At 39.6% G+C, this 22,824-nt stretch overlaps 1 protein-coding gene across 25 annotated transcripts in view; it reads left to right on the forward strand.

The window, feature by feature from the left end:
* The window catches only part of LMO7 (LIM domain 7), a 134,830-nt gene that overhangs the window by 49,974 nt on the left and 62,032 nt on the right, over positions 1–22,824 (forward strand). For 24 of the 25 annotated variants that reach the window (XM_071741042.1, XM_071741065.1, XM_071740845.1 and 21 more), the window contains exon 4: positions 9,265–9,371. In XM_071741042.1, the coding sequence (XP_071597143.1) occupies positions 9,265–9,371 (107 nt within the window). Of the gene's footprint in view, positions 1–8,769; positions 9,057–9,264; positions 9,372–22,824 lie in introns of those variants that run through there. The other variant, XM_071741007.1, reaches the window with a different exon arrangement.

Below are 22,824 nucleotides of genomic sequence, written 5' to 3' on the forward strand. Positions count from 1 at the left end.
CATTGTTCTGTAGTCTTTCAATGCCTGATAGTGGGAGTATGTAATCTTGGCAGTGGTTTACTGATGCTTTGTGCCCTTCTGTTTGAAAACATATGGTACATTTCAGCCTTAGCTCTGAATTTCCTTTAATTGTTTTCTGTTGCTGCCTAAACACTTTGAAATGTAGGGTGTGGGGAGAGGGGAGGTTGATGCAAACTCATTGTGACATTTTTAGTTGCTGCTCAAATCTTCGATCAAGCAGAATGAAACCCAGATGTGGGATTGAACTTGACAGGTTTTGGGTGGGTGATGGTGAAGTGAAATAAGTAGGGAGAAATTATATGGGTGCAGGCCCCATGAAACGGTGGTTCAACTACTAGCACTGGTCTAGGGTCAGGAGACAGTAAGTTCTGTGTCTTTTAGTCAATCTTTCTATGATTCTATGAATCTCTGCAAATCAAAAGTAGTATTTTGGGGATGCTTGAAATGAGATCACGTGTTCCAACCCAATGCCTCCAGCATGTTAGTGGGAAGAGATGTCAAAAATGCTAATTAATTAATTGAGAAATTATTGTAAACTAAATGTAAAGTAATATGATTGGCAGCAAGAATTTTCTAATGTGTAAATTTCCCATCCTTCCTTCTGCTTTAAACCAAAGCTCTAAAAAAGCATGACCTTTTTTTTGCCTCAACTTGCCAGAACTTAAGAAAATATATAAATATGGTTGCCAAATGAACTGCAAAAAAAATTTCCATTTATCAACTCAGTCAGCTGTAGTCTGTGGTAGTCTATGTCATTTGCATGCTATTTTTATTTCCTTAAATAACTGATGACTGTTTCTGTGTTTGTAAAGAAACATTCCTTTCCAACTGGAAAAAAAAATAAAAAGTCAACCACCAAGAAGAGGTACACACCTTAAATCATACTTGTGACATTTATAATCAGATTCCTCCAGCCTGTGCCAAGGAAGTGCGGTTTTGAGATTTCTTGCGGCAGTCTGTGTCTGTTTGTGTTAAATCTTTATAAGCTGGACACTACACTGCTTTTCTCTCCCGTTTGTCAAATATTTATTGGTGCATGGTGTTTAAAAGTAATGGCAATTTCCAAAGAAAGTTGATGTTAATTGCAGTGGTGATAACTTTTTTTCTGTGGTATCAGTACAGCTATACTACTGGCTCTTCAGCTTGGTACAAAATCCTCATACCACATCTTTTAACGCCTGTCTGAACACCTCCACACCTGTGTGCCTGTGCTGAATCACCCTCCTCTGGTAATGTATGTAAAAGATCTATTAAATACTATGCCAACACCAAATGCTGCCAAATGTGGGGTGCTGAGGTGTTGCAGCTGTGGTGACTGAGCTTGTTTTCTGCGTGGTGTGAGGATGAGGGGAGACAGGAGAAGCTTAACCCTAAGGTAGATCATCTCCAAACCCACTTATGGATCTGGGTGTGCAATGGGAGCTTCTCCACACCATGAGATGAGCCCACGTAGGGCAGCAAGGGCTAAAGAGGGTAGTGGGATGCTACTCCTCTTGAGAAACAAAAGGTGTCTGGCTGCTGAAGGAAGCAAAGTTAGAAGAAACTTCCAAATTCTCTTCTAAGAAGGATGAAGTATTATAAATCATAGTCTAAAAATCAGGGGCTATGTGAATCCGAGGTGCCTTGCCTCTGTTTTTCAAGCCCTGTGTACATAGGGGCTGAGTTTCATATTGTTAACCTATATGAGCAAAATATAAACTTGTGTATACAAATTTAAAAAAAAAAAAGGGAAGGGGGGTGGGGGAAAGCAATCTCTGCCAAAACTTTCAGTCTTTCAAGAAGAAGAGATCTTTACTTCTTTTTATTACTCATTAGGCTTCAGGGGAGTTTCACCTTTAAGTGGATTACTGTCATTCCAGTTTGTGTCTAGTGGGGTGACTTGGCAGTGGAGTACTTTACACACTCCACTTGTAAAGTCTGTTTTGTATAAAACATTTGGAGTGAAAGGCACATCACTTGATTTTTTTTGTTTTATTTTGTTTTTCTTTTTTCATTTTTTTTTCCCCCTTGACTGGAATACAAGTAACTGATGGGAAAATTAAGGCTTGTCTAAAGAGAGAGAGAGCCTGGCGTGGATATTCCATGCTGGCTTTCTGAGCATATGCTTTTTTTACAGTAAGAAAGCCTGGGAGTGGGCAAGCTAAATTCCCTTTGTCTCATCCCAAAAGGGTTAAAGCTGTGGAGGGTCAGAGAGCTCTCTCAGTTAGCAAGGCCTGTCTGCCCAGGGTGCCCATGCACTGTACTTTTGCCCGTCTCCTTACCATCAGGCCTTACAGGTGGCAGTGACATCCCAGAAACACACCTGCAGTTTACAACCTGATATTCACTCTTTCTTATCAATAAAAGGCTCATTTGTTACACACAATGTCCTAGCTGAAGGTGACACAGTAGCTGTGTGACTGGGGGACTTTTAAGTGACTGGGGATTTTTGATCCCTTCCGGTGTACAGGCACCTTGAAAGCCGTAAACTCTCAAGTCCTGCCTCAGACAAAAAAACCCCAAACCATTGATTTCTGTTGTGTGCTTTCCTCAGTCCCATTACTGCTGTTGGAAAGACACTGTGGGGCTCAGTGCTTCAAGAGGCTGCAGGCAATAAGGTGAACTAAACAAAAAGAGGTCTCCTGCTGGACATGATACAAAGCAGTGGGTAGTGCCAGGAGCTGAAGAACAACTCTGGGGAAGATCCTAAAACACACACACACACACACACACACACACACACACACACACCTTGGACTTGGAGAGGTTCATGACCAGCTGCTGCCATTGCAGATAGTGTTGAGGTTCAGGGGATGGAGAGGCCTTTTTGTCCCAAACCACAATGCTTCTTATCTAAGGCTGCTTCAGAACCTGGTTGCTGTAATGGTTGAACTCTGGTGAGATGTATTAATTGCAACAGCAAAGAGGAACATTTCTTTCTGCCTGTGATTTACAATTGTTGATACTGGGGAGCACCAAGGTAACGAGAGTTTATGGAGAAATTTTCATTCCTGCATTCTGGCAGCAGGGACACCTGCTTTTTGAGAGGAAGGTTGGAAAGGAATCACTGAAGGGCTGTTGCCTGTAATTGTGTGTGGAGCCAGGGCAGGGAATCCTTGTGTCAAGGATCTTTGTAATTTATTGTTTTACACAATGTGAGAAAACAACGAAGGGCAAACCAAGGGGAGTGGTAAAGCAATTATCACCATTTCTGATCTTTGGCCAATAGAGTGCTCTGTGCACAACTGTTATAGGTGGGATAATTTACTGAACAGAAGCCTTGAGGTCACTGTAAGTCAATTTATGCCTGCAGGATGATTGTTTTAATTATTATTTTTAGTTTTGGACCTAAAAAGGGGGAGGGTAAAAAAGTACTTCAGCTATTCCACCCACTCCTCTTCTTCCCCCTTTCAGTTCAAGGCTGAACCCGTTAGCAGCCTTCAGGGAAACATGAAAAGGAGTTGCAGGAGCTGGGATCACATTCTGGGATCTCAGATTGGATGAGCAGGTGACGGGCAGTAAGCATCCGAATGTGTAAGGTCAAGGTGGTAACTGGGAGTTCCTGGCTCCCAGGCCTGTGGTCAGACCACAAAGTTGGCTCAGCCCCGTTGCCTGCTCCCCCCTCTCACCCCTTCTGCCCCCACCCCCAGCCAGCTTTAATCACCGAAAGTACCTCTGAGGAAGAGCAAGTCACCCAACTTGTTCAACGAGCTCCTGCTCTTGTAGGTTCCTTCCCTTACCTCACCTCTGAATATAAACAACACATAGCTGTGCAGTGATGCTGCTGCAAAATGCAGCTGTAAAATCTGTGTTAAACTGATTTGAAGCCAGCTTTAGTGCTGTGGCTATGAAAAAAAATCTACTTTTTAAGAAATACATCTTTTTTGCAATGGAAATATGGTTGTACTTAAGGTAGCAGGGGTTCCAATAAAGGAGGGTTTGTCTTGAATGCAGGGCTGACACAGGCACTGTGTAAGCTTTCAAGATGACTCCAAATGTAAATGTAGCACTAAAAAAACATGCCTGCTAGAAATGATCTATTCAGATGATATTCAGAATTCTGTAGCCAAAAAGAAAAGGAGAAAAATAATGCATCAGTGTATCTTCATAAAATGTAGCAAGCTTTTGTTGCTAGGCACTGTAGATAGTGAGTGGTTTTCTCTTTTTTGGGGGGAGCTTGGAAATTGAAAACAACTTCTGGCATCAACTCAATCTGAATGATGCCATAATACTTATTTGCAGATATGCTTCATGGTCCTAGGAGCATTGGGTGGCGTTATGAAATAATGTTCCCAAGCTTCCCCTTCATACGCTGTAAAAAAACCCAACCAAACCTAACAGAAAAAAAAAACAAATGCCAAAAACAACACACAGAAACCAACAAAAACAGAAAAATCAAAAATAAACAAAACAATGACATTTAAAAAATCCCACAAAAACAGAGCTTGAATAGCAATAGAAGTAGAGGCTTTAAACTCAAATGGTGGGTATTTGCATAGGAGACAGCATACTGTCTTCATCTATTGGCTGATGCAGACAGGAAAACCAGAGAAAACACTGTGTTAATTAAATTGTTTTTCTACCAGATGCCAACTGAAAGATGTGCCATAACTTGTATGCCATAACAAGATCTATCTCTGGTTTTTTGTGTGCGTAGGGTTTCGGAGAAACAGTTAACTAGGGAGCAGACAGGCTTTCCACACAGCGTGGCTGCACCCTGAAGAGAGCAAATGTATTTACACGCTTGTTTAAATTAATATTCCTGCTCCACCCAGATAATAATGATAATGAGGGATTTGTTTTTTAATTAAATTGCAGCTCAAACGTACAAGCTGAATTTAGTGTGATGTTGCATTGTACATAAGCAGTCAAACTAAGATGGCATTTACACATTTTTATATGGAGACCTCCTGTTTACTACCTTTCATTTCATGCTCTGTCACTTCAGACTCACTGGTGCTATATGGTTGTCCTCCTTTTCATAGTGCTGCGTCATCTTTGTCTCAAGTTCTTGCTGTGGTGAAATATATTAGGAGCTGGGTTACAGGTGCAAACACAGCACCACTGCCAGTTGCAATATCCCAATTTTTTAATGACTTGTTTTAATTAATTTTTTATTCTCTGCCTCTAAGAGCAGAAGCAGTGCTGAGCTTTAACAAGGAAGGACAGGGAAAACTCATCTCTTTCCTCTCCTCATGTCATGAGGTTGCAGGAGTGAGAAAGTCACGCCTGTTGTGCTGGGAGATGGGAGTGAGGGCATGGACCATGGTATCACTTTCAATATGGGCTTGTCTCCTCCTCGACATTTGTTACAGGGAGATGCCTTAGCAGTAGGTTTTGTGGAGGGCAGGTTTTGTGGCTAGCAATGCCCCAGGGGGACCAGGTGGGCCGGTGCATGCCTGGGAACGTGCCGTATCGATCGTCATTCCGCTCAACAGCAGTCCTTAAATACCTGCTTATGGATGACCTGCTTCCCAATGCCAGCTCCAGCTCCTCCATTATGATTTTGCAGAGGTTTTGGGTGAGGTTTACTTTGAAGTTTGAGGGAAAAATGAAATGCTAAATGGAAACAGCCCTACCTTGTCAGTGTTACGCGCTGCGTGTTTAATGTCAGTCTGTGCAGCTTGTGAGGGACTTGGATTGTGCTGGCAGCATCTGACGTGCTCTGCTCTTTCATCATCATCCACAAGCTTTTCTTAAGCATGCTGCTTGGTTACCCTGTGGTCACCTGGAGATAGGTCTGGTGTGTTGTTGTTTTGGTGGAAAAAAACATTCTCTCTCCAGTCTTCTTCCAAACTTCTCACCCCCTCCCACCAAAAGACTTAGAAGTAGTAATAACATACCAAAACATGAATTGCACTTGAATTTGGAACTGAAGACTGCAGTTGCATGATGCTAATTCTAACTTCAGATGCTTATGACAATGCATTGATCAAGCTCTGCATTAAAATAATCTAGTTGATATTGTGACAATCAGGTCAGAAGTTTTCTTTTTTTAAATGGACATAAACCTTATGTTTTCTGCATAAACATATTTGATCTGCCAGACCATGTATGGTTGGTTTTGGACTAGGCAGCTCTTCTTGTTCCTTCTGGTATTGCTCTCTTTGTAGGGGTAGGTGGTATTGCCTCTCATGCTTTATTTTATTGACATAACAGAACCAAGTTCTCATGACAGGTCTCCTGTCTTTGCTTTATCATACTCCTTTTTATCTGCACCTTTCCCAGTTTGAACCTTAAATTTAAATGGCCTGCCCTTGTTTGGAGAGACCGAACACACTTCAGTGGCGGAGAGTTGTGGACACAGGCATTAAACACTTTTTTCTCAAGCATGCTCCTTGGTTAACTTGTGGTCACCAAGAGATAGCTCTGGTGTGTTGCTCTTCTCCAGGATTTTGAGTTCTGAATGTTTAAAGATCCTTTTTGTGGAGTATGATGAAACTCAGATTGCAGTATATCCTTTGGAGCTGAAGAGGTAACAACCATTAGTCCTATTAAAGTACAGTTATATTGGTAAAAGGAATAGCATGATGGCTTCTATATTTGAGCACATTAATCACTGAACAATGTTCCTGTTCACATTCACATTTCTAATGATAAATTTAATTGCAAGCTTGATAGCTTGACATTTTTTTTTCATTCTTCTTTCTATGGTGCTATTTAAAATTCATTTTCAGAGTCATTATTCTAGTAGAGTTTAAAATGGCTGCTAGCTATTTTGAGACCTGTAGCTTCAGCAGTTTACAGTGATGATTAGGGATGGTCAAGAATAACTTGCTAAGGACAGTATTTAGAAGAGCTGATCTATTGAAATTACATCTTTTTCTGTCAGTATCCAAACCCTAGCAATAAACCTTTTGGATAACCTCTCTTGATGCTCTGGGGGCAAGTCCCAGGCCCTAATGGGGGAAGAGCTGGTGTTGGGAAAGTCACCTGTGAGATGGCAGATGGGATCAAACTATTGGTTTGGGTGGCAATATTTTGAGCCACTTTTTATCCTGCACACCAGTGAGTGCTGTGAGTAGCTGTGTTTTGCCTCCTGTGTTATCTCTTCCTGCCTCTGACCCATCTCTGAAGGTCTGGACTTATGTCTGTGATGACGTGCTTGGAGCTGCAAGTGTTATGATTTATCAAGGGACTGACATTTCGTAAGTTTAATTGGTGTGACACCTTCAAAATTTGTCATGTGTGCCAATAGTTTGGTGCTTGTGCAGCTGAGCAGCCACTGATGAGCAACTCTTCTGCTTTGTTTTCATTGTGCTTGGGGTGTAGGGAGCATATATTTCTCTAAGAATGTGATTCTTCTTCCTTGTTTACCTGCACAATGCACCCATTCTCCTCAGTTCAGTTGTTGTAACACATTGGTTTGTGAGTTGACTCTGAGTTTTGGTGATAGGTCAGCCCAATCAGGGAATGTTGTCTTGGTTTTGGTGTCAGTTCTGTTCATTACCTTGTGACTACTTGTTTCTTCTCCTCTGTTGCTTTCTTCTTTTTCCTTACCTGCCTGTTTCTTGGACTCCCCAGACCCTTAAACACTGCTATGATAGTGCCATGTCTTTTGTTGTTTAAGAAGCAGTTCTTCCTCTTCTCACAATAAAACTGTAATCTGCAGCCTTTTGCATGCAGAAGAAATGATGCCTTTTCAAATCCTTGGGTTTTGCTGTTAAATTGACACTCAGATATTAACTGAATAAAACTGACACATCTAGCCAGCTTTCCCTAGGCTGAATGGAAAGGAAAAAGGGGAAGGAAAGGAAAAGTAAATGCCCCCCCTGAGGCTACATCTCCAGTGTGAAGTTCTACCTTGGCCACTTGTGCCCTTTGGGTATTGCAGGAGTGGGTGCAGAGGTGAGGTTGCCAGACCTCCATCCTTCATCTGCCACCACGTCCTGTCCCCCCTCATTGTTGTCATGTCACATCAACCTGCAGCAGAAGAGCCCCCACTGTGACAATATCACACATCAGGCTTCAGGGCATAACCTTCATGGTGTGAGACACTTGGGATCTTTCAAATGTGCTAGCGTAGGGCCCACAGCCTGCATGGGGAATACCTTGTTCAAATATTTTCTTTGAATGAAGTCCTGTTTACAGACTGATAAGGAATACTAGAATCCTAGAGACCTTCAAAATAGAAGGTTCTGGGGATTCTTGGGTTTGTTTTATTTTTTTAAAAGGGGTTTACCTTTAAAAGTGTGTATCAGAAGCAGCTGTTGTTCTCTTTGTGGATTTTTTTTTCTAATAAATTTTAAAAGATGGAATAATTGTTACATCCTGGGTACATATGTTTTTGGTTTGGTTTTTTAAAAAGAAGTTTAAAGTGGGTTAAATTGCTTTTCCATACTGTCAAACTCAGATATCAGTATCTTGACTTGCAAAGCCTCTGAATGACAGGGCTGTACGTAGCCTATGAATTAAGTAACTTTGTGTACCTTTTCCTGTGGCTTCCAGCTGAAGGGAGCAAGTGCGCAAGAGGGCACATTCTTTTGTTGTTGATAGCATTCCGCCTTAACGAGAAGGAATTTCTTGCCTATTGCCTATTGTTTATGAAGTGGAAAGAGATCAAGTTGTATAATCGCTCTCTGTATCACTGGATTTTTTATTTTTCTTTTCCTTGCTATTCGGTTTATCTGCGGCAGGTTCAGGAGTGGGTGCTGTAGCACACCTTTATTTTGCTCTATATTGGTGTGAGCTGGCAGGGAAAAGGAGGTGGAGAGGAAGGGGTGGAATGCAAAGGAGAGAAAACCCCCCAAGTAAGGAAGCAGCAGAGCTGAATACGGTTTGGTTTCTGTCTCTCCGGAGCTTTGCTCAGCAACCAAACCCAGACTCCAGGTGCAGTATTCCCTGCTCGGTCTGTGAGCATAGAAACGGCGCGTCCCTCCTCTTCTTCCTCCCCTGCCAAGAGTTTCTGGGTGGTGAATGTCAGTAGCTGGAGTTATTTTTAAAGGCAAGAGGTGAGGCTTGTCGTGCAAAGCTAGGCAGAGGGCGTTTGTTTGCTGAGCAGAACTGACATCAAAGTGGAGATTGCTGCCTACTGGCTCACCACTGCCTTATGCCAGGTAATCTTTAACGTACCCTCAGTCACCAAGATCACAAACCAGCCTGCCTGTGTGCATGAGAAACAACCTGTGCTTATGAGCCAGAAGACTGCTTTTTCAGTATTAGTTCCGTGAGCTGGACTTTGACATTTAGAGGCTCACACTAATCATCTTGCAAAACCTGCTTAGTGCTTTTAACCAAGCAACTGCTTTCTACTTCTCTTCGCAGGATAATATAAATGTTTTTCTGAAAGCGTGTGAAAATATTGGACTGAAAGAAGCTCAGCTTTTTCACCCGGGAGATCTTCAGGATTTATCCAATCGAGTTACAGTCAAGTGAGTTTTGTGGTTTTCTTTTTTTTCCTCCCCTTCTACCTCTAAGCTATTTCACAGGCAGCTTTTGTTTTCTTATTAAATGTTTGCCTATGGAAAATTTTTCTTTTAATCTGGTATGAGCAGTTCTGAATACTGTGGTGAGGGCTTAAGCATTGTTAAGGCTGGTAGATAAGATTTGTACAAATTTCATTTTAAATATGAAGTAGTATTGTGCCTTACAAGCCAAGCTAATTATTAATGAATATTTATAACGTTTAATATAAAAGACAGAAACTATTCAGGTTATTTTAAACTTGCAGGAAAATTAACTGTTAAGTGCTATCCAAAGCATCTCTTGACATTACTGGTGTAGACTCTCACAGGCTGATGTGGTACTTCTGATATACTTACCTGAATGGCTCAGAGGCTTGGATGCTGTGTTCCTAAAGGACCACTGGTCTTGTCACTCTGAATTTTAATCGTTTGACACCAAATGTCATGTCTCCTGTCAAGGTTTGTGTGTGTGCTGGAGTGTGAGTAAATACAAAGTACCAAACGGCACAGAAGGTATTTGCCAGGTTTACAGAGAAAAGAGTTTTCCTGTGAACTAGCAGTGGTTTGGTTCTGAAATGTAATTTGTGGATTCTCAAATTTCAGGACTGCGGTCTCTCCTAACATGAGATTTATTACTAGCTTCTGAGAGAGTCAGGTAGAGCTTTAGTATATAGACACTTAACAGTTTTAAGGTAAATGTGTCGTGGAAAAATATCATCTTGGGGCATCTTGCTTTGTCACAGTATTAGCTAGTTTTATTGTGTTGGGTGAATTTATTGTTGAGTCTCCAAAAAAGAAAGAGAATCTTGAGTAAGTTTTGCTGGTAACCTGTTGGGTCAAATCTTAAGAATAGATTCCTGTCTTAAATTATCAGTTTTATCAAAGAGGAATAGGAGGCAGCAATCCTTCTGTAAATACAAGGGAAAAAATTCAGTGACATGACACACAACTGCTTTAATTAGAACGAACTCTGCTGTAGGTGGATCGGGTGGTAGCGTGTTGACATGCTCTCTGCCTGGTTTCAGAATGAAAGTTCAAGCTGTTTTGAGGTCAGATACTTGAGATGGATGCATTTTCCAATCTTTGACTCATACCTGGAATGTAATTTCTCACTAACGTGATGTTTAGGGACTTGGTGTCTTTCCAGGGGGCTGGTTCCCCCTGGTTCCTAAGGGGGAATTCTCCCTGCTGGTTCCTAAGTCGTGCCAGAAGCTGGAGGGTTGGTAAACTCTGCCACGCTATAATTATCCACAAAACCCTTGCTGAGGTTAACTTTGGAGGTTTGCTCCAAGGGTATAGCTGGGAAGGGTTAGAGGCTGCCAGGAGCTGGTCTTCAGCAGAGTCAATAGTGACAAGGTGAAACCCTGGGGAGATTGAGTTAGCAAACTGTTGTGCAAGGTATGCTGTCCAACTTGTCCCCGTGTTAACTGCTGTGCCCAGGGGAGGTCAGATGTGAAATTTATCCAATGGGTCTGTAGCTGGGCTTTCTTTGGGTCTTTTCAGCTCTGCAATTTCTCTTCCCGGCTTGGGCAGCAGAGAGTAAGGCTGGAATTTGAAGTCGTCATAGAAGGCAACAGGGGTTTTACCTCATGTCTATTCAGCAATGGATTAATTAGTCTTTTTCAAAACCCCAGCTTTAGCTGTTGAGCTTTTCTTATAGGCAGCAATGCAAGGAGTCTGGGTTAAAGTGAAAAAAGCTGCCAGCAGTATAGCCATGCTTTTTTAATTTCTTTCAATAGAAGTTTGATTTTCCACACATTACGTATCGTATGACAGCCCCACACTGTGTGTAAAATGTTTACAGAGTAATTCAAAACTTCTGTATCTGAGTACGCTTTAACGTGGTAAGCTAACTATGCTAGCTCATTTTGACATGTTTAGAAGTTTGGGGAGGGACAGGAGGGAAGTTTTATTCCAAGTGAAGGAAATAAGTCATATGAAGATCACTCTCTCCATTGAAAAATTAACTATGCATTACTTGATTACCCAGAGGGCAAGCTGGTCTTCAGAGGGTTTCCAGAGAGAGAAATGTTGTCTGCTCAGGAACTTTATCTGATCTACTTTTTATTTATTATTATTAATATTCAATAGAATTAAAAAAAAAATAAATCATTATGTTCAAACAGAATTGCAAACTTCTTCAAAAGTTGTAAGCTGCCAGGCCTCAGAGAAGGGATATTGTTTCATGTATTGCTTTCACATTATTCTCTATTAACACTGGACTCAGAATTAAAAGTAAATAATGACTAAAAATGAGTAAAAGTAAAAAAAAAAAGGAAAAATATTTTATTTTATGTATATATATATATATGTGTGTGTATATATATAAAAAACATACAATGTTTGGCTTTCTAACGTTCCTAAGCAAATTCATCTTGCCACCATTACCTGAGGCTAATTGCCCACATCTTAAACCAGCTGTGATAGTTTGTACAGGATAACATTAACATGTGCCTGAAGCAGCGTGTATTTTGACACCTTGGCAGTATTGCCATGTTCTGCTCTTGCACCACTGCTAGTGCGTGCTTTTTATCTGCCCAAAATAGATTAAATAAACTGTTGCTTAAACAGTCAGCTTTTCAGGCTGGGTTGTCTGGGAACAGTGTGCTGGTAGGATACATGGATGTACTGCTGGGTGTAAGAAAATGCCCGAGTTTCCTCTTACACAGAAAACAGTTAAGAGGAAGGTACCGTTGAAATGGTGGGTCTGCTGCTTTTGTGAAGGAGGACATGGAGAGATGTTATGTCAGAGCAAAACCAGTCTCTGACACTAGCTGGGAGGTTGCATCGCTGTCTCTGCCACACTTGACCTTCTGTAGACTTGTCAAATTGCTCCTGGTGCCTGTGGTGCTGGGGAGGTCCTGCAGAGGAATGGCTCTCCCTGAGGATGATGGAGAGGGTGTTCCCTTTGTTCCTCCTCTCTTTGCTGCCTGGCTGCTGTGTGTGACAACTCTTCCTTCTCACCTTCTGGGAAGCCATGAACCCTCAGGCTGTTGACATCTCAGACCCCTGTCCTGACCCACCTGGCAAGCTCCCTTGCCAGTAGGAAAAGTTACTTTCTTCTCATACCTTTCTGAATGTGTTTGCTGCCTTTCACTGTACCTGTACTGGTAGCTCCCTATCTTTCTGTCTCATCAATAATGATGTCAAGCCATTAATATACACCAAAGTCTTTATTTGTTCATGGTGTAATGTTCTTGTGTCACCTGAGTTAAGGTTAAGCCCCTCTGTTACCCAGGGTTTGCCAGAAGTTGTACTAAGAAATATCTTTCTAATCTAGTAATGAGGTTGCAACTTTCACTTGTATTTTGTTGGGGGGTTTTTTTGTTTGTTTTTTGGTTTTGTTTTGTTGGTTTTTTTTGTTTGTTTGTTTGTTTGTTTTGGTTTTTTTACTGCAACTGAGATGATGCATAGGCATGATGTGAAACCCTCTGTAATTACTACTAGTATCTGGGGCAGGAGAGGCAAAAATCTGCTTACATATCCAGACTCTGGGTTCCAAGTGATTATGTGATTATCCTTTTTGCAAAGAAAAAGTTTCTTAAAATTTTATTGTTTAGAAGTTTGTGTGAAGAGGGCTGGTTAAAGTTACTGGTTGCTGTTCAAAGCCTTGCAAGCTTTATGCTTTGCCAGATCAGCAATGAGATTAGTTGTAGGGTGATGTGGAAAAATATACTGGCATGGATGGTTTCTTTCCTGCCAGTGAAAATGGGAGTGGAGATTAATGTCTGAGATTTATAGTTCAGTCTTTTCTGTAAGCCAGAAGTTACTGCTCAGTGGTACAGTACAGCAATATGTCGTGTTCAAATAAAGATTATCCAGATGGATTTATTCCTCACAAACTGTGTCCAGCACTTATATGCATATCTTCTTGTTTTCTGGCTAGTTATTTGTGTAAATGCGTATCTATCTCTCTCCTTTTCTTTCAATATAGTTGATATTTTTAGCCTGGGATTTTATTATTTTTAATCAGAGAAGAAGGCAAGATGTGATTTTTCTTAAAAAAGCCCAGCAGCTTGCTTTTTAAAAAAAAATACTAATGAAAGACTCTCTTAATATTTCATTTGATTCTTTTTTAGTTCTATCAAAGTAAGACTGTAATATGAACTCAGTGACTCCCGGTTGTCAACGCAGTTACTATTTTAAAATGTTGAAGCACTTCCTTACCCAGCTCTTTAGAGGTGACACACCCAGTTGTTCCCAGCTGTGGAGGGGTTCTTAGTAAAACCATGCCATGGAGTTAGAAGCAGAGAGTTCCAATTCTGATATTATTTGTTACCCCAATTATTAATTTTAAAAGAGGAAACATGAACAGTCAGACTGATCAGATCGATTTGTCTTGTCCATCTGCCATCTGAAAAAAAATTCTTTAAAATGAAGGATCCCGTTAAATTCTAATAATAAATAAAATCAATGGTGGCTTAATGTATGCAAATATTAAACTAAACAAATAAATTATGAAACAATTCACTGCCTTAATTGTAAATAGCAGGCTTTTTTTAAAGCTACCATGAACTCAAGTCCTGAAGTAGAATTTGTGCTATGTTACCTTCATGCTTCAATAAAATATGAAATTAATGTTTTAAAAATTTCTATTAATATTATTATTCCTGGTTTATGTTGTGAAACTTGGTATTTGGATAAAGGCTTCAACTTTATTGCTGATTTGAACTTTTTCTTGTATTCAGCATCTATCCTGTACACTACTTGAAGTGTAAATCTTACAAAGCAAACAGAAAACGCTGTCAGAAGCCTTGCTGAAGTGGTATTGAACACATACACGAGATTACAAGATTTCAGTCTAGCCCTGGTATTTCTATTTTGTGGGTAGTTTTAACTTACCAATTTAATGCTCCTTTAGCTCAATTATTTTGCATAATTTCCTAAAGCAAAAAATCAACCCTAAAATGCTGGAATGTTGGGCTTTCTGTAGCACAAAGCTCTATATAACTAGAGCCAACTGAGAGAAGTAACAACTGGTATCTGTCATATTCACCCTTGTGTTCAAGCATTTCAGAAGCTGAGTTTTTGAGACAGCTCTCTATTTCAGTTCAGCAGTAATACTTTTCTGAATTTAAAATACCCCAAAGAAGCTGATCAGAAATTAGATGCATTTAAAATAAAGCTTTATAAAATGGAGTAGTTGCTAAGTAAGTGATGCATTCTGCAGCTCTTCACCCATCAGGAGCAGGATATGTTTCATGGGGTTATCTTATGATTAAATAGCAATAAACAGTTACATTGATCATACCAACATAAACTATTTTTAAAATATGTACAGAATCACTCTCTGCTATATCCCAGCTATTGTCTCATACTAAACAACTATCTCCTTTTAGGAGCAGTCAAAAATAAAGCCTTTTTAGCACCAAGATAAGATAAATACAAAGCATTCTATAGTACCTACCTTTATCCTGTAATTCAGATAGCAATAACACCTCCTCCTTTTGGTAATGAAATTGCCTCACTGGTCTTTTGGGATGCAGGAACAAAATATGCAGATACAATAGGCTTCCTGAATGTAGCAGAGGAGCTGGATGCAGACATCACTTCTTCCAGTGCTACCTTCAGTCCTATAACAGCTTCCCCTTCTTCATGTGGTAGGAAAATAATTGTAAACTTTGGTTTCTAATTAGGAAAAAGATTATTTTTTTCAGAACTCATTTTGTTTAAATTGACAGTTTCTCACGACTTTCATGTTCTTCCTGTCTAGTCCTGGGGAATATGCTGGGTTTCCTGTTTCCTGCTGGGGATGGTTTCTTCTTCAGGGTCAATGAAGGCAAAGTGAAATTTCTGTCTTGTGTGGTGAATGTTACTACTGACAAATAGATCACTGAAAAAAGCAATAGGAAAACTGCATAGAAAACACTGAAAAGAGAGTGAGAACTGGTATTTGCTGTTGGTAATACTCAATTCATAATTAGGTCCTCTTTCACAACTAAGGCATTTGCAAAGTTACTGTATCTTCTTGAAACTTTTTATTGCTCAAGAATTTCATGCTCATAATAAGTGTGTATGACAGAGCTGAACCAGAATTCACCATATTGATTTTTTCCAAGAAACATGCATTTTAATGAGTTGAAAATCCTACTTCTAATTTGGCTTCGAAAACAGAAAAACAGAACAGAACACCCAGAACACACAACACAGAACCACCCTTTCCTGCCTTTTTATTTTGTGTAGAATAGAAAGTTGTGGATGGGATAAAAGCCAAGTGCTTTAGTGCTTCTTGCATGAAAGTAGTTAACCCAAAACTTATGCCTGCTTAGTGTCTCCAGCTTATACCTTTGTGATTGAAGAGTCAATCACCCCAAAGGCTTGGCTATGAATGTCTAAGAAACTATCTTTACATTCAAGTTGAATTGAAAGGAATAGAAGACAGCATTTTGTGGGTTTTGAAAGCTGAAATTCAAACCATGTAACCAAAATGTAATTAGAACAATGAATGCTACTTTTTTTTCCCTTATATCCAGGGAAGTAGTATTTCTTACACATGTGGTTGTAATAGGCTTTTATTGTGGTAACTGAGTTTCCTAGTGACACATCCCTTGAAATGGAAAAGTGCAGCACTCTCACTTCAGAGTGACTCTAGAAATGTTCCTATGACTTTGTAAGTATGGAAATTTTCTTTTTGCTATGGACATTTTCATACATATGGGTAATATTTACATCTTCCTTGGCACTGCTGCATTCTGAACATTGGAATTGCTGTATTTGTTTTGTTTAGGATATGACTAATTTCAAGATCATGCATATTGCATGCTAACTTTATTCATGCTGATGACAGTTATGCAGAGGTAAAGAAAATAAAAATTAGAAAGTATATTATCAGTCTTGTGAAACTGTTAGTGTAAAAGATTCACTGTTATGTCATTAATTTGCATAAGAGTTAAATCATTCCAGTAAAACTGCTGTAGGTAATAAAATATGTTTAGACTTTGGACCATACCTGCAAGAAATTTACCTCCATGTCTTCAGTGTAAAGTCTACAAACTGTTGGGTGTGGTGCTATTGTAATCTTTCTGGTTTATCTCTGAAGTTTCTGGGCATTAAGATAAATGTTTGAGATTGCTCATTTTTTCTGCTGAGTAATCTAACAGTTAATAATTTACACTTGCTGTATGGCATTAAACTCTTGATAGTGTTTGATTTTTACAATTTTTCTATTTGGTAAGATGATTCTGCTTTAAGAATGCAAAGTTTCTGAAGCTGTATGTCTGAACTTGCAAGTGTACAAGAGGAGTCTGAAGAAAGTTGGAAAAAAATTACATTAGTGTGTTTATTAGTTTTTATTGAGAACAGTCAGGTATCCCTTTTGACAGAGATCTATAGTTTTATATTGGAATTTAAATAGTTATGCTACAAAATGCAATGATTTCCTGAAGGTGGTTACAGTAGCTTTCTGCTGAAAGATGTTGGCTGACTCAAATATCTCATTTTTTTATCCTATTAAATTTAAAAGTTTCTCTGGAATAACTTGGGGGGGAGTACTAAAAGTCTTTGTAATACTTTTTTAAAGCTCTTTTGCTTTGAGTTAAGAGAAGTGTCCCAAAAATTTAGGATTCCCATGGGAATCCATCTAAACTTCAGGCACCTGTCCTTTCTTTAAGTATGCACATCGATACCCTAAATTCCCAGGATTAAATGCAGTTTATAAAACAATGCAGTAGAGCAAGGAAAGCAATTCAGATGAATAGCAGTGAGGTACAGAAGAAGGGAAAGAGAGAATCTGCATTTATTCATGGTGATTTTTTTTCCATAGAAAAAAAAGTGTTTATGTCTGAGATTGGAAGTTGAAGGACTTCAAAAAACAATCTTGGTGTTACCTGAGATTCAATTATACAGATCATCTATAAAAGTTCACTATCCTATTAATTTGAATTGTATTTTATTGGTAAATTGCTGAAGTTTTATTAACTCAATAGGAAGAGACCTCCTATATTTAAATACTGGAAAGAAACTGACTTTTTGAACTTTCCAGGGATACAGGAGTTTGGACAGTATATTGGAAGCTCTGGATCCTACTTCATACAAAACCCAAGTTGTGGCCTTTTCTATTCCTGCACTGTGATTAATTCTTTTGTTACACCACTTTCAGAGATTTCAACTCTTAACTGTTATTACTACTTAATTGCAGCTCTCACAGTGTCCTTCAAAGTGCCATTAATTGGTTTTCTGCTGTGAGTACTACCAAATGGAATTGATAATGCAATAATAAATTCAAGTATTGTTATAAAGTGCATGTCAAGAGAGTTGCAGGGTTATTTCTGTCATGTCACTGAAACCAGTTAAATGAAATCGTAGCTTACCATGTGGTAAGCAGCCAAGCTTAACCACACACAGAGGCATGATCTTTTCTTGTTTCTTTTACATGATAGGGATCTGATGTCTTTAAGAAACAAAAGGGGAAAAAAACCCAAAACCCAAACAAAAGAACAGCAAAAGAAAAACCAGCTGGAGATCAAGCTGGAGGGTTAAGCTCAGGATCTCCAGCCCCTACCATCCCGGTGGCTTGCTCCAGTTTACCAATGTCTTTTCTATATTGGGGAGCACCAAACTGGATATGGCAGCATTATAGACATGATATAATGAGTGCTGAAGGACCCTTTTCTTCTCATTTCATTTTTGATAGCACCAGTTGCTGTCAGCCCATGTTGCTGGGATCTGCTGCTGGCTGACATTCAGCCCAGAGGGGACCCCCAGGCCTGGGTTCCCACCCTGCTCTGCTATCACAGGAGTCAGGTCCATCCCAGGGGCAGAACTAGGACTTTGTCCTCTTTGAATGTCGTGAGGTTCCTGCAGAGCCAGTCCTCCCAGCAGCACCACTCCAGCACCCTCCTTGCACTCTCCTCTGCTAAGGGAGGGAGCACAGGTATCAAAAGCTGACTTAGAGAGAAAAATCTTGAAGGCTGCAGCAGCTGATTGCTGGGACTGGAGTGAAAAGGTTGACTAATGCAAATGATATTTTCTCTTTCCTTTCCTTTTTAGAAAAAATGAGCTGCAAATGTAAACACGTACACACCTTTGAACCCAGTATGTACAGATACCCATCAACTGACGTGGATTCCAGTGTGTTATATGATAAAATATTTAACTGGGGCGGGGAAAGGGAGGCTAAGTTCAAAATACTTCTGCTTTTGCGAAGGCTATTAAATTACAGGCAGCCACTTGTGCCCTGTGAATAAATGCTGAAATATGCCTGTCAGATTTATGGTGCAATAATATATTCCTTTTAACTCTCTGACCTGATGTTTGTAACATGCTTTCAGCTGTGACAATTTTCTGGGGTGAGGGATGCACTTGGTAAAGCACTAGCTAAAAATGCCTGAGTTAACAGAAGGTACAGTATATTTATGTATGGTTTGACTTGAAGATGTGATGTATTTACATCACAGATCTGTGTAGTTAGGGAATTAGTGCACAGTTCCATAAACTAATCCTGATCTGTTGAGATTTAACTACTATAGTAAACAGCTTTTAGTAGTGGCTTGTGGATTAATTTTTTTGGAAGTGTGGGATCTTTTTGTGTATGACAGAGAAGAAAACCTGGGTTACTTAAGTGAGAACATTAAGATCAGAACAATTTTAATTTTTTTATATAAAATGATGAGTTCTGTAACAGCTGATAGTGCTCAGGCCCGAGGTAGTAGGGTTAGGAGTTTTGTGAGAGGTTTTTGAAGTCATCTATTCAGTATTTATTGTCAGTTTAAGAAAAAAACAGGGACACCAATGGAAAAATACCCAAAGCAAAGAAAGAACACCCTCTCCCCTCCCCCAAAAAACTCAATAAAACACATGGAAACAAAACCCAAGCAGTTTTAAGAAGTACTAGGAACAGGAAAAACAATGGCACATTACTGTGCTGCTGCAAGTAATCTGGTGTTTACTGGTGTTGTAAATACTATCTGAAGCTTTAGGCTTGGATCACTTTCCCTTCCCTAACATTCCCTCTTCACTTCCTTGAAGTCCTCCAAAGTCAGATCTATGAAACCAGAAAAACTTAATCTTCATGGTACTTCTCTGACCAAAAGTAGGAATAGCTTCTGCTGCAAGTTTAGTTAAACACTAGAAAAGCAGCAAGCTTTAAAAAAAGTAACCAAAAAAAAACCCTAGCAAAAATGGCATGGATGAAGTGGTTCAACACGCTGCTGTGTCCCACGTTATCCAGATAATCAGTGAACCAAATGAAAGGGCAGTGTACTTTCTTGTCAACACATGCTGTGGATGATAAAAGCATACTTGAGTTCAGGACTAGTGGAGAAGTTCACAGAAAAGAAATCTCTGAAGGGTTACTTAATGCAGGAGAACCACATCTACCTTGAGAAGTCCCTGAGGGACTCTTGTTGGCTCAATTTGGTTTTTCTTGGGCAGGCACTTGAGGATCCAGAGGAGGATGGGCTGGTGGGATAGATAGACCCTCTGTGAACATTCCTGTGTGTGGTTCTGAAAAGGTCACATCCAATGAAAGTTGCTTTTAACTTCTGTAGATTTATGATAATCTCCTCTGAGAAGTGAAACTAGGGAAAAAACATCAGACAACTTTTAGGGAAGCAATTAATTTGGTTTGCTAAATCAATCAAACAATCTACCACTGTTAAGCAGCAGCAATTGTAGAACATTATGTGCTGAGGTATCTGAAAAGATGAATTAAAATCAGGGGCAGTCTCTTAATTTAGACCATTATTTGACTATTTCTGTATGTGACCAGGTTGTGTAATCATGGACACTGGTATGAATTCTTAGGAATTTAACATCTGAAGGCTTTTCATCAAGTCATTTGAAAATCTAGGAAAAGCTTCACATGAATAATAAGTGATAAAATCTAAAATTCTCCTGAAAGAAGTTGGCACATGAATTTGCATATACCATATTCAGCATCATTTACTGAAAACCTACTTTTTGCTCTAAAAAGATCAGTTAATTTAAGAGGTTTGTTACTGATTTTGGCATAGGTAATATAACTGTGAGATCACACATCAGATGGTGATGCAGAAGGCACACCCACCCAGATTGAATAAATGTAGAATAAAATGCATCAGTAATGATACTCCTCTGCTATGCTCGTCCTTTAAAACACTCACTTTCTCTGTGCAGAACACTTCATTCTTTGAAATCTGAGCTTTCCTCTTGTATTGACTGGTAACTGCTGTTGAAAAATCATACAAAAGTCCTTCAGTAATGGTGATTTACAAGTATTTGCCATTTCACTGTGATGCTTTTATTCCTTCAAAAGGAAAAAGTCTCTCTTGCAGAAGGATACTTTTATAAACTTTTTGTCTCCCCTCTCCATCTCCCTTTCCCTTCCTCCTAGTTGTGACCAAATTCCTTATTTTAGTCTTCTCTAATACTGTTTGAATTATTTATCAATTTATTCAACAGGATAGTTTTTAAAGTTATTAAATAGTCTATAGAGGAATCTCCAGTTATCATAGAATCACAGAATGACTTAGGTTGGAAGGGACCTTAGAGATCATTTACTCCAACCTCCCTGCCATGGGTAGGGACATGTCTCATCTAGACAAGGTTGCTCAAAGATCTCATCCAGCCTGGCCTTGAATACCTCCAGGCAGAGGTGGTGTAATGAGTCTGGGGTTGTGGTCATCACCAAAATGATGTGGCTGCATTTGTAAATTACTTCTGTTTTCTGTTCAATATTCTTTCTCATTGATCAGATAGGATTTAAAATCACGAATACATGGACTGATGGCACCAACTGTGATACCCAAGCAAGTATGCCCAAGTTCTGCTTGCTTGGGTATGGCATCAGCAATGAGTGCACACAACTGCTCTCGCAAAGACACATCCAGATTGTGACATGGCTTCCCAGCACCACTTTGGAAGACTCTGCTGGTTCAGAGCCTCAAAAAACAAAACCACAAACAAGCACGAACTGAGGCAGGTGCTCCATGCTTGTGCCTTGTTAGGTATCTGCTAAAGTTGCATGACAAAACTTCTTCCTTTATTGAATAGAGTCAATTTTATCAGCAGAAAAGTTGGACTGAATGAGTGGTGCTTCTTGATTTTGTCAGAAAGTGTATTTACTTTGTGGGGCATTGCAGTTGAAAAAGGCAGAGAAGGCAGGCTTAGCTGGGCAAGGTAAAAACCAAGAAGAATCTGAATCCAAGAAGGATTCAGAATCCTTTCTCAAACTGGAGCTTAATCTGAGCAGTTGTGAAATTTTCACAGAATTAAATTTTAATTGAAATAGGGTTGAGAGAAGAAATACTAATTTTAAGAATGAACTTAGTATATGAAATAAGTTCACTTTTTTTTTTTTTCAGTCTTTTTTAGAAATCTTTTCCCAAAGGGTGGATTTTACAGTGAAAAAGTTCAATGGCTGGAAAAATTATATAAATACAAATACAAACTGAATGTAACAACATATGAGAAGAAGACAGTCTTGGTTCCCTCAAGTAGCTCAAGTATGAGCATGGAAGTGATAATTCTCATGTAGAAATAGGTAATGAAAGAGTGAATGCTTTTTCTTAGGTAGTGTAGTCTATGAAGAGGAAAGGAGTCCCCAGGTTCAGATAGTACAAATCTTCCCTTCATTTTACTTGATCAGAGGTAGGCCTGCACAATAAGTAAGTGTGCTGGGTTGGCTTAATATGGGAGCCGGGGGAACTGGAGCCTCTTCTGCTAATACTGCAAGCACTGACCCAGAGCTGTGTCCCACCACAGTGCATCAGGAGCATGTGTTGCAGGCAGCTTTGTCTGTGTCCTGATGGAGTAACCTCACATCACAGCTTTCTCCCTCACCAGTCTTTCCCTTTCCACAAGAGATTGGTGTAGCCATCTAACCTGGGCTCTGCCTATATTACTGTGTACTCTACAGAACTTTTTAGTAGGACAGTATAGCCAGAACAAAATAAATTGCAGCAAAGTTTGATTCAAAGCTAATGTAAAACAAAACAAAACAAACCCCAAAACAAGCTCTTTATTTCTTTTTTATTAACTATGATGGAGAAATAGATCTCAGCTGGTCCCTGTTATTTGAGAAGCATTGCGACTTATCGTCAGCATCACTGAAATGTGTTGCCTCACTTTGAAGTACAATATTTAATGTGGCAGTATGGTTTGCATTTCTGTACCTACAGATTTTTGGCACTTTTTGGGGGTCCAAGAGGAGCCTGTATGGAAAAGTTTCTGTATTGGCTTAATTCTGGTTCAGGGGAGATGGGGAAGGGGGGGAGGTGGTGTCTCCTGTTGCCCGGGAATGTGTTTGTGTGGTTTCCATCATGTGGGAATGGTGTATTGCTGTCTGATCAGTCAGCAGAGTGAGAGAAGTTTGCTTTTATCTACTGAGGAAGGAATCTTTTTCATGGACACGTACCAAAGGCATGCGTACCTTACTTTAAGAAGGAGCCTTTGTTTGAAGAATTTTTGTCAGAAAAGCAAATACATTCAATCTGCTATAAAC

This window comes from Heliangelus exortis, chromosome 1 (genome assembly GCF_036169615.1).
Source record: "Heliangelus exortis chromosome 1, bHelExo1.hap1, whole genome shotgun sequence".
Classification (NCBI taxonomy): Eukaryota; Metazoa; Chordata; class Aves; order Apodiformes; family Trochilidae; genus Heliangelus; species Heliangelus exortis.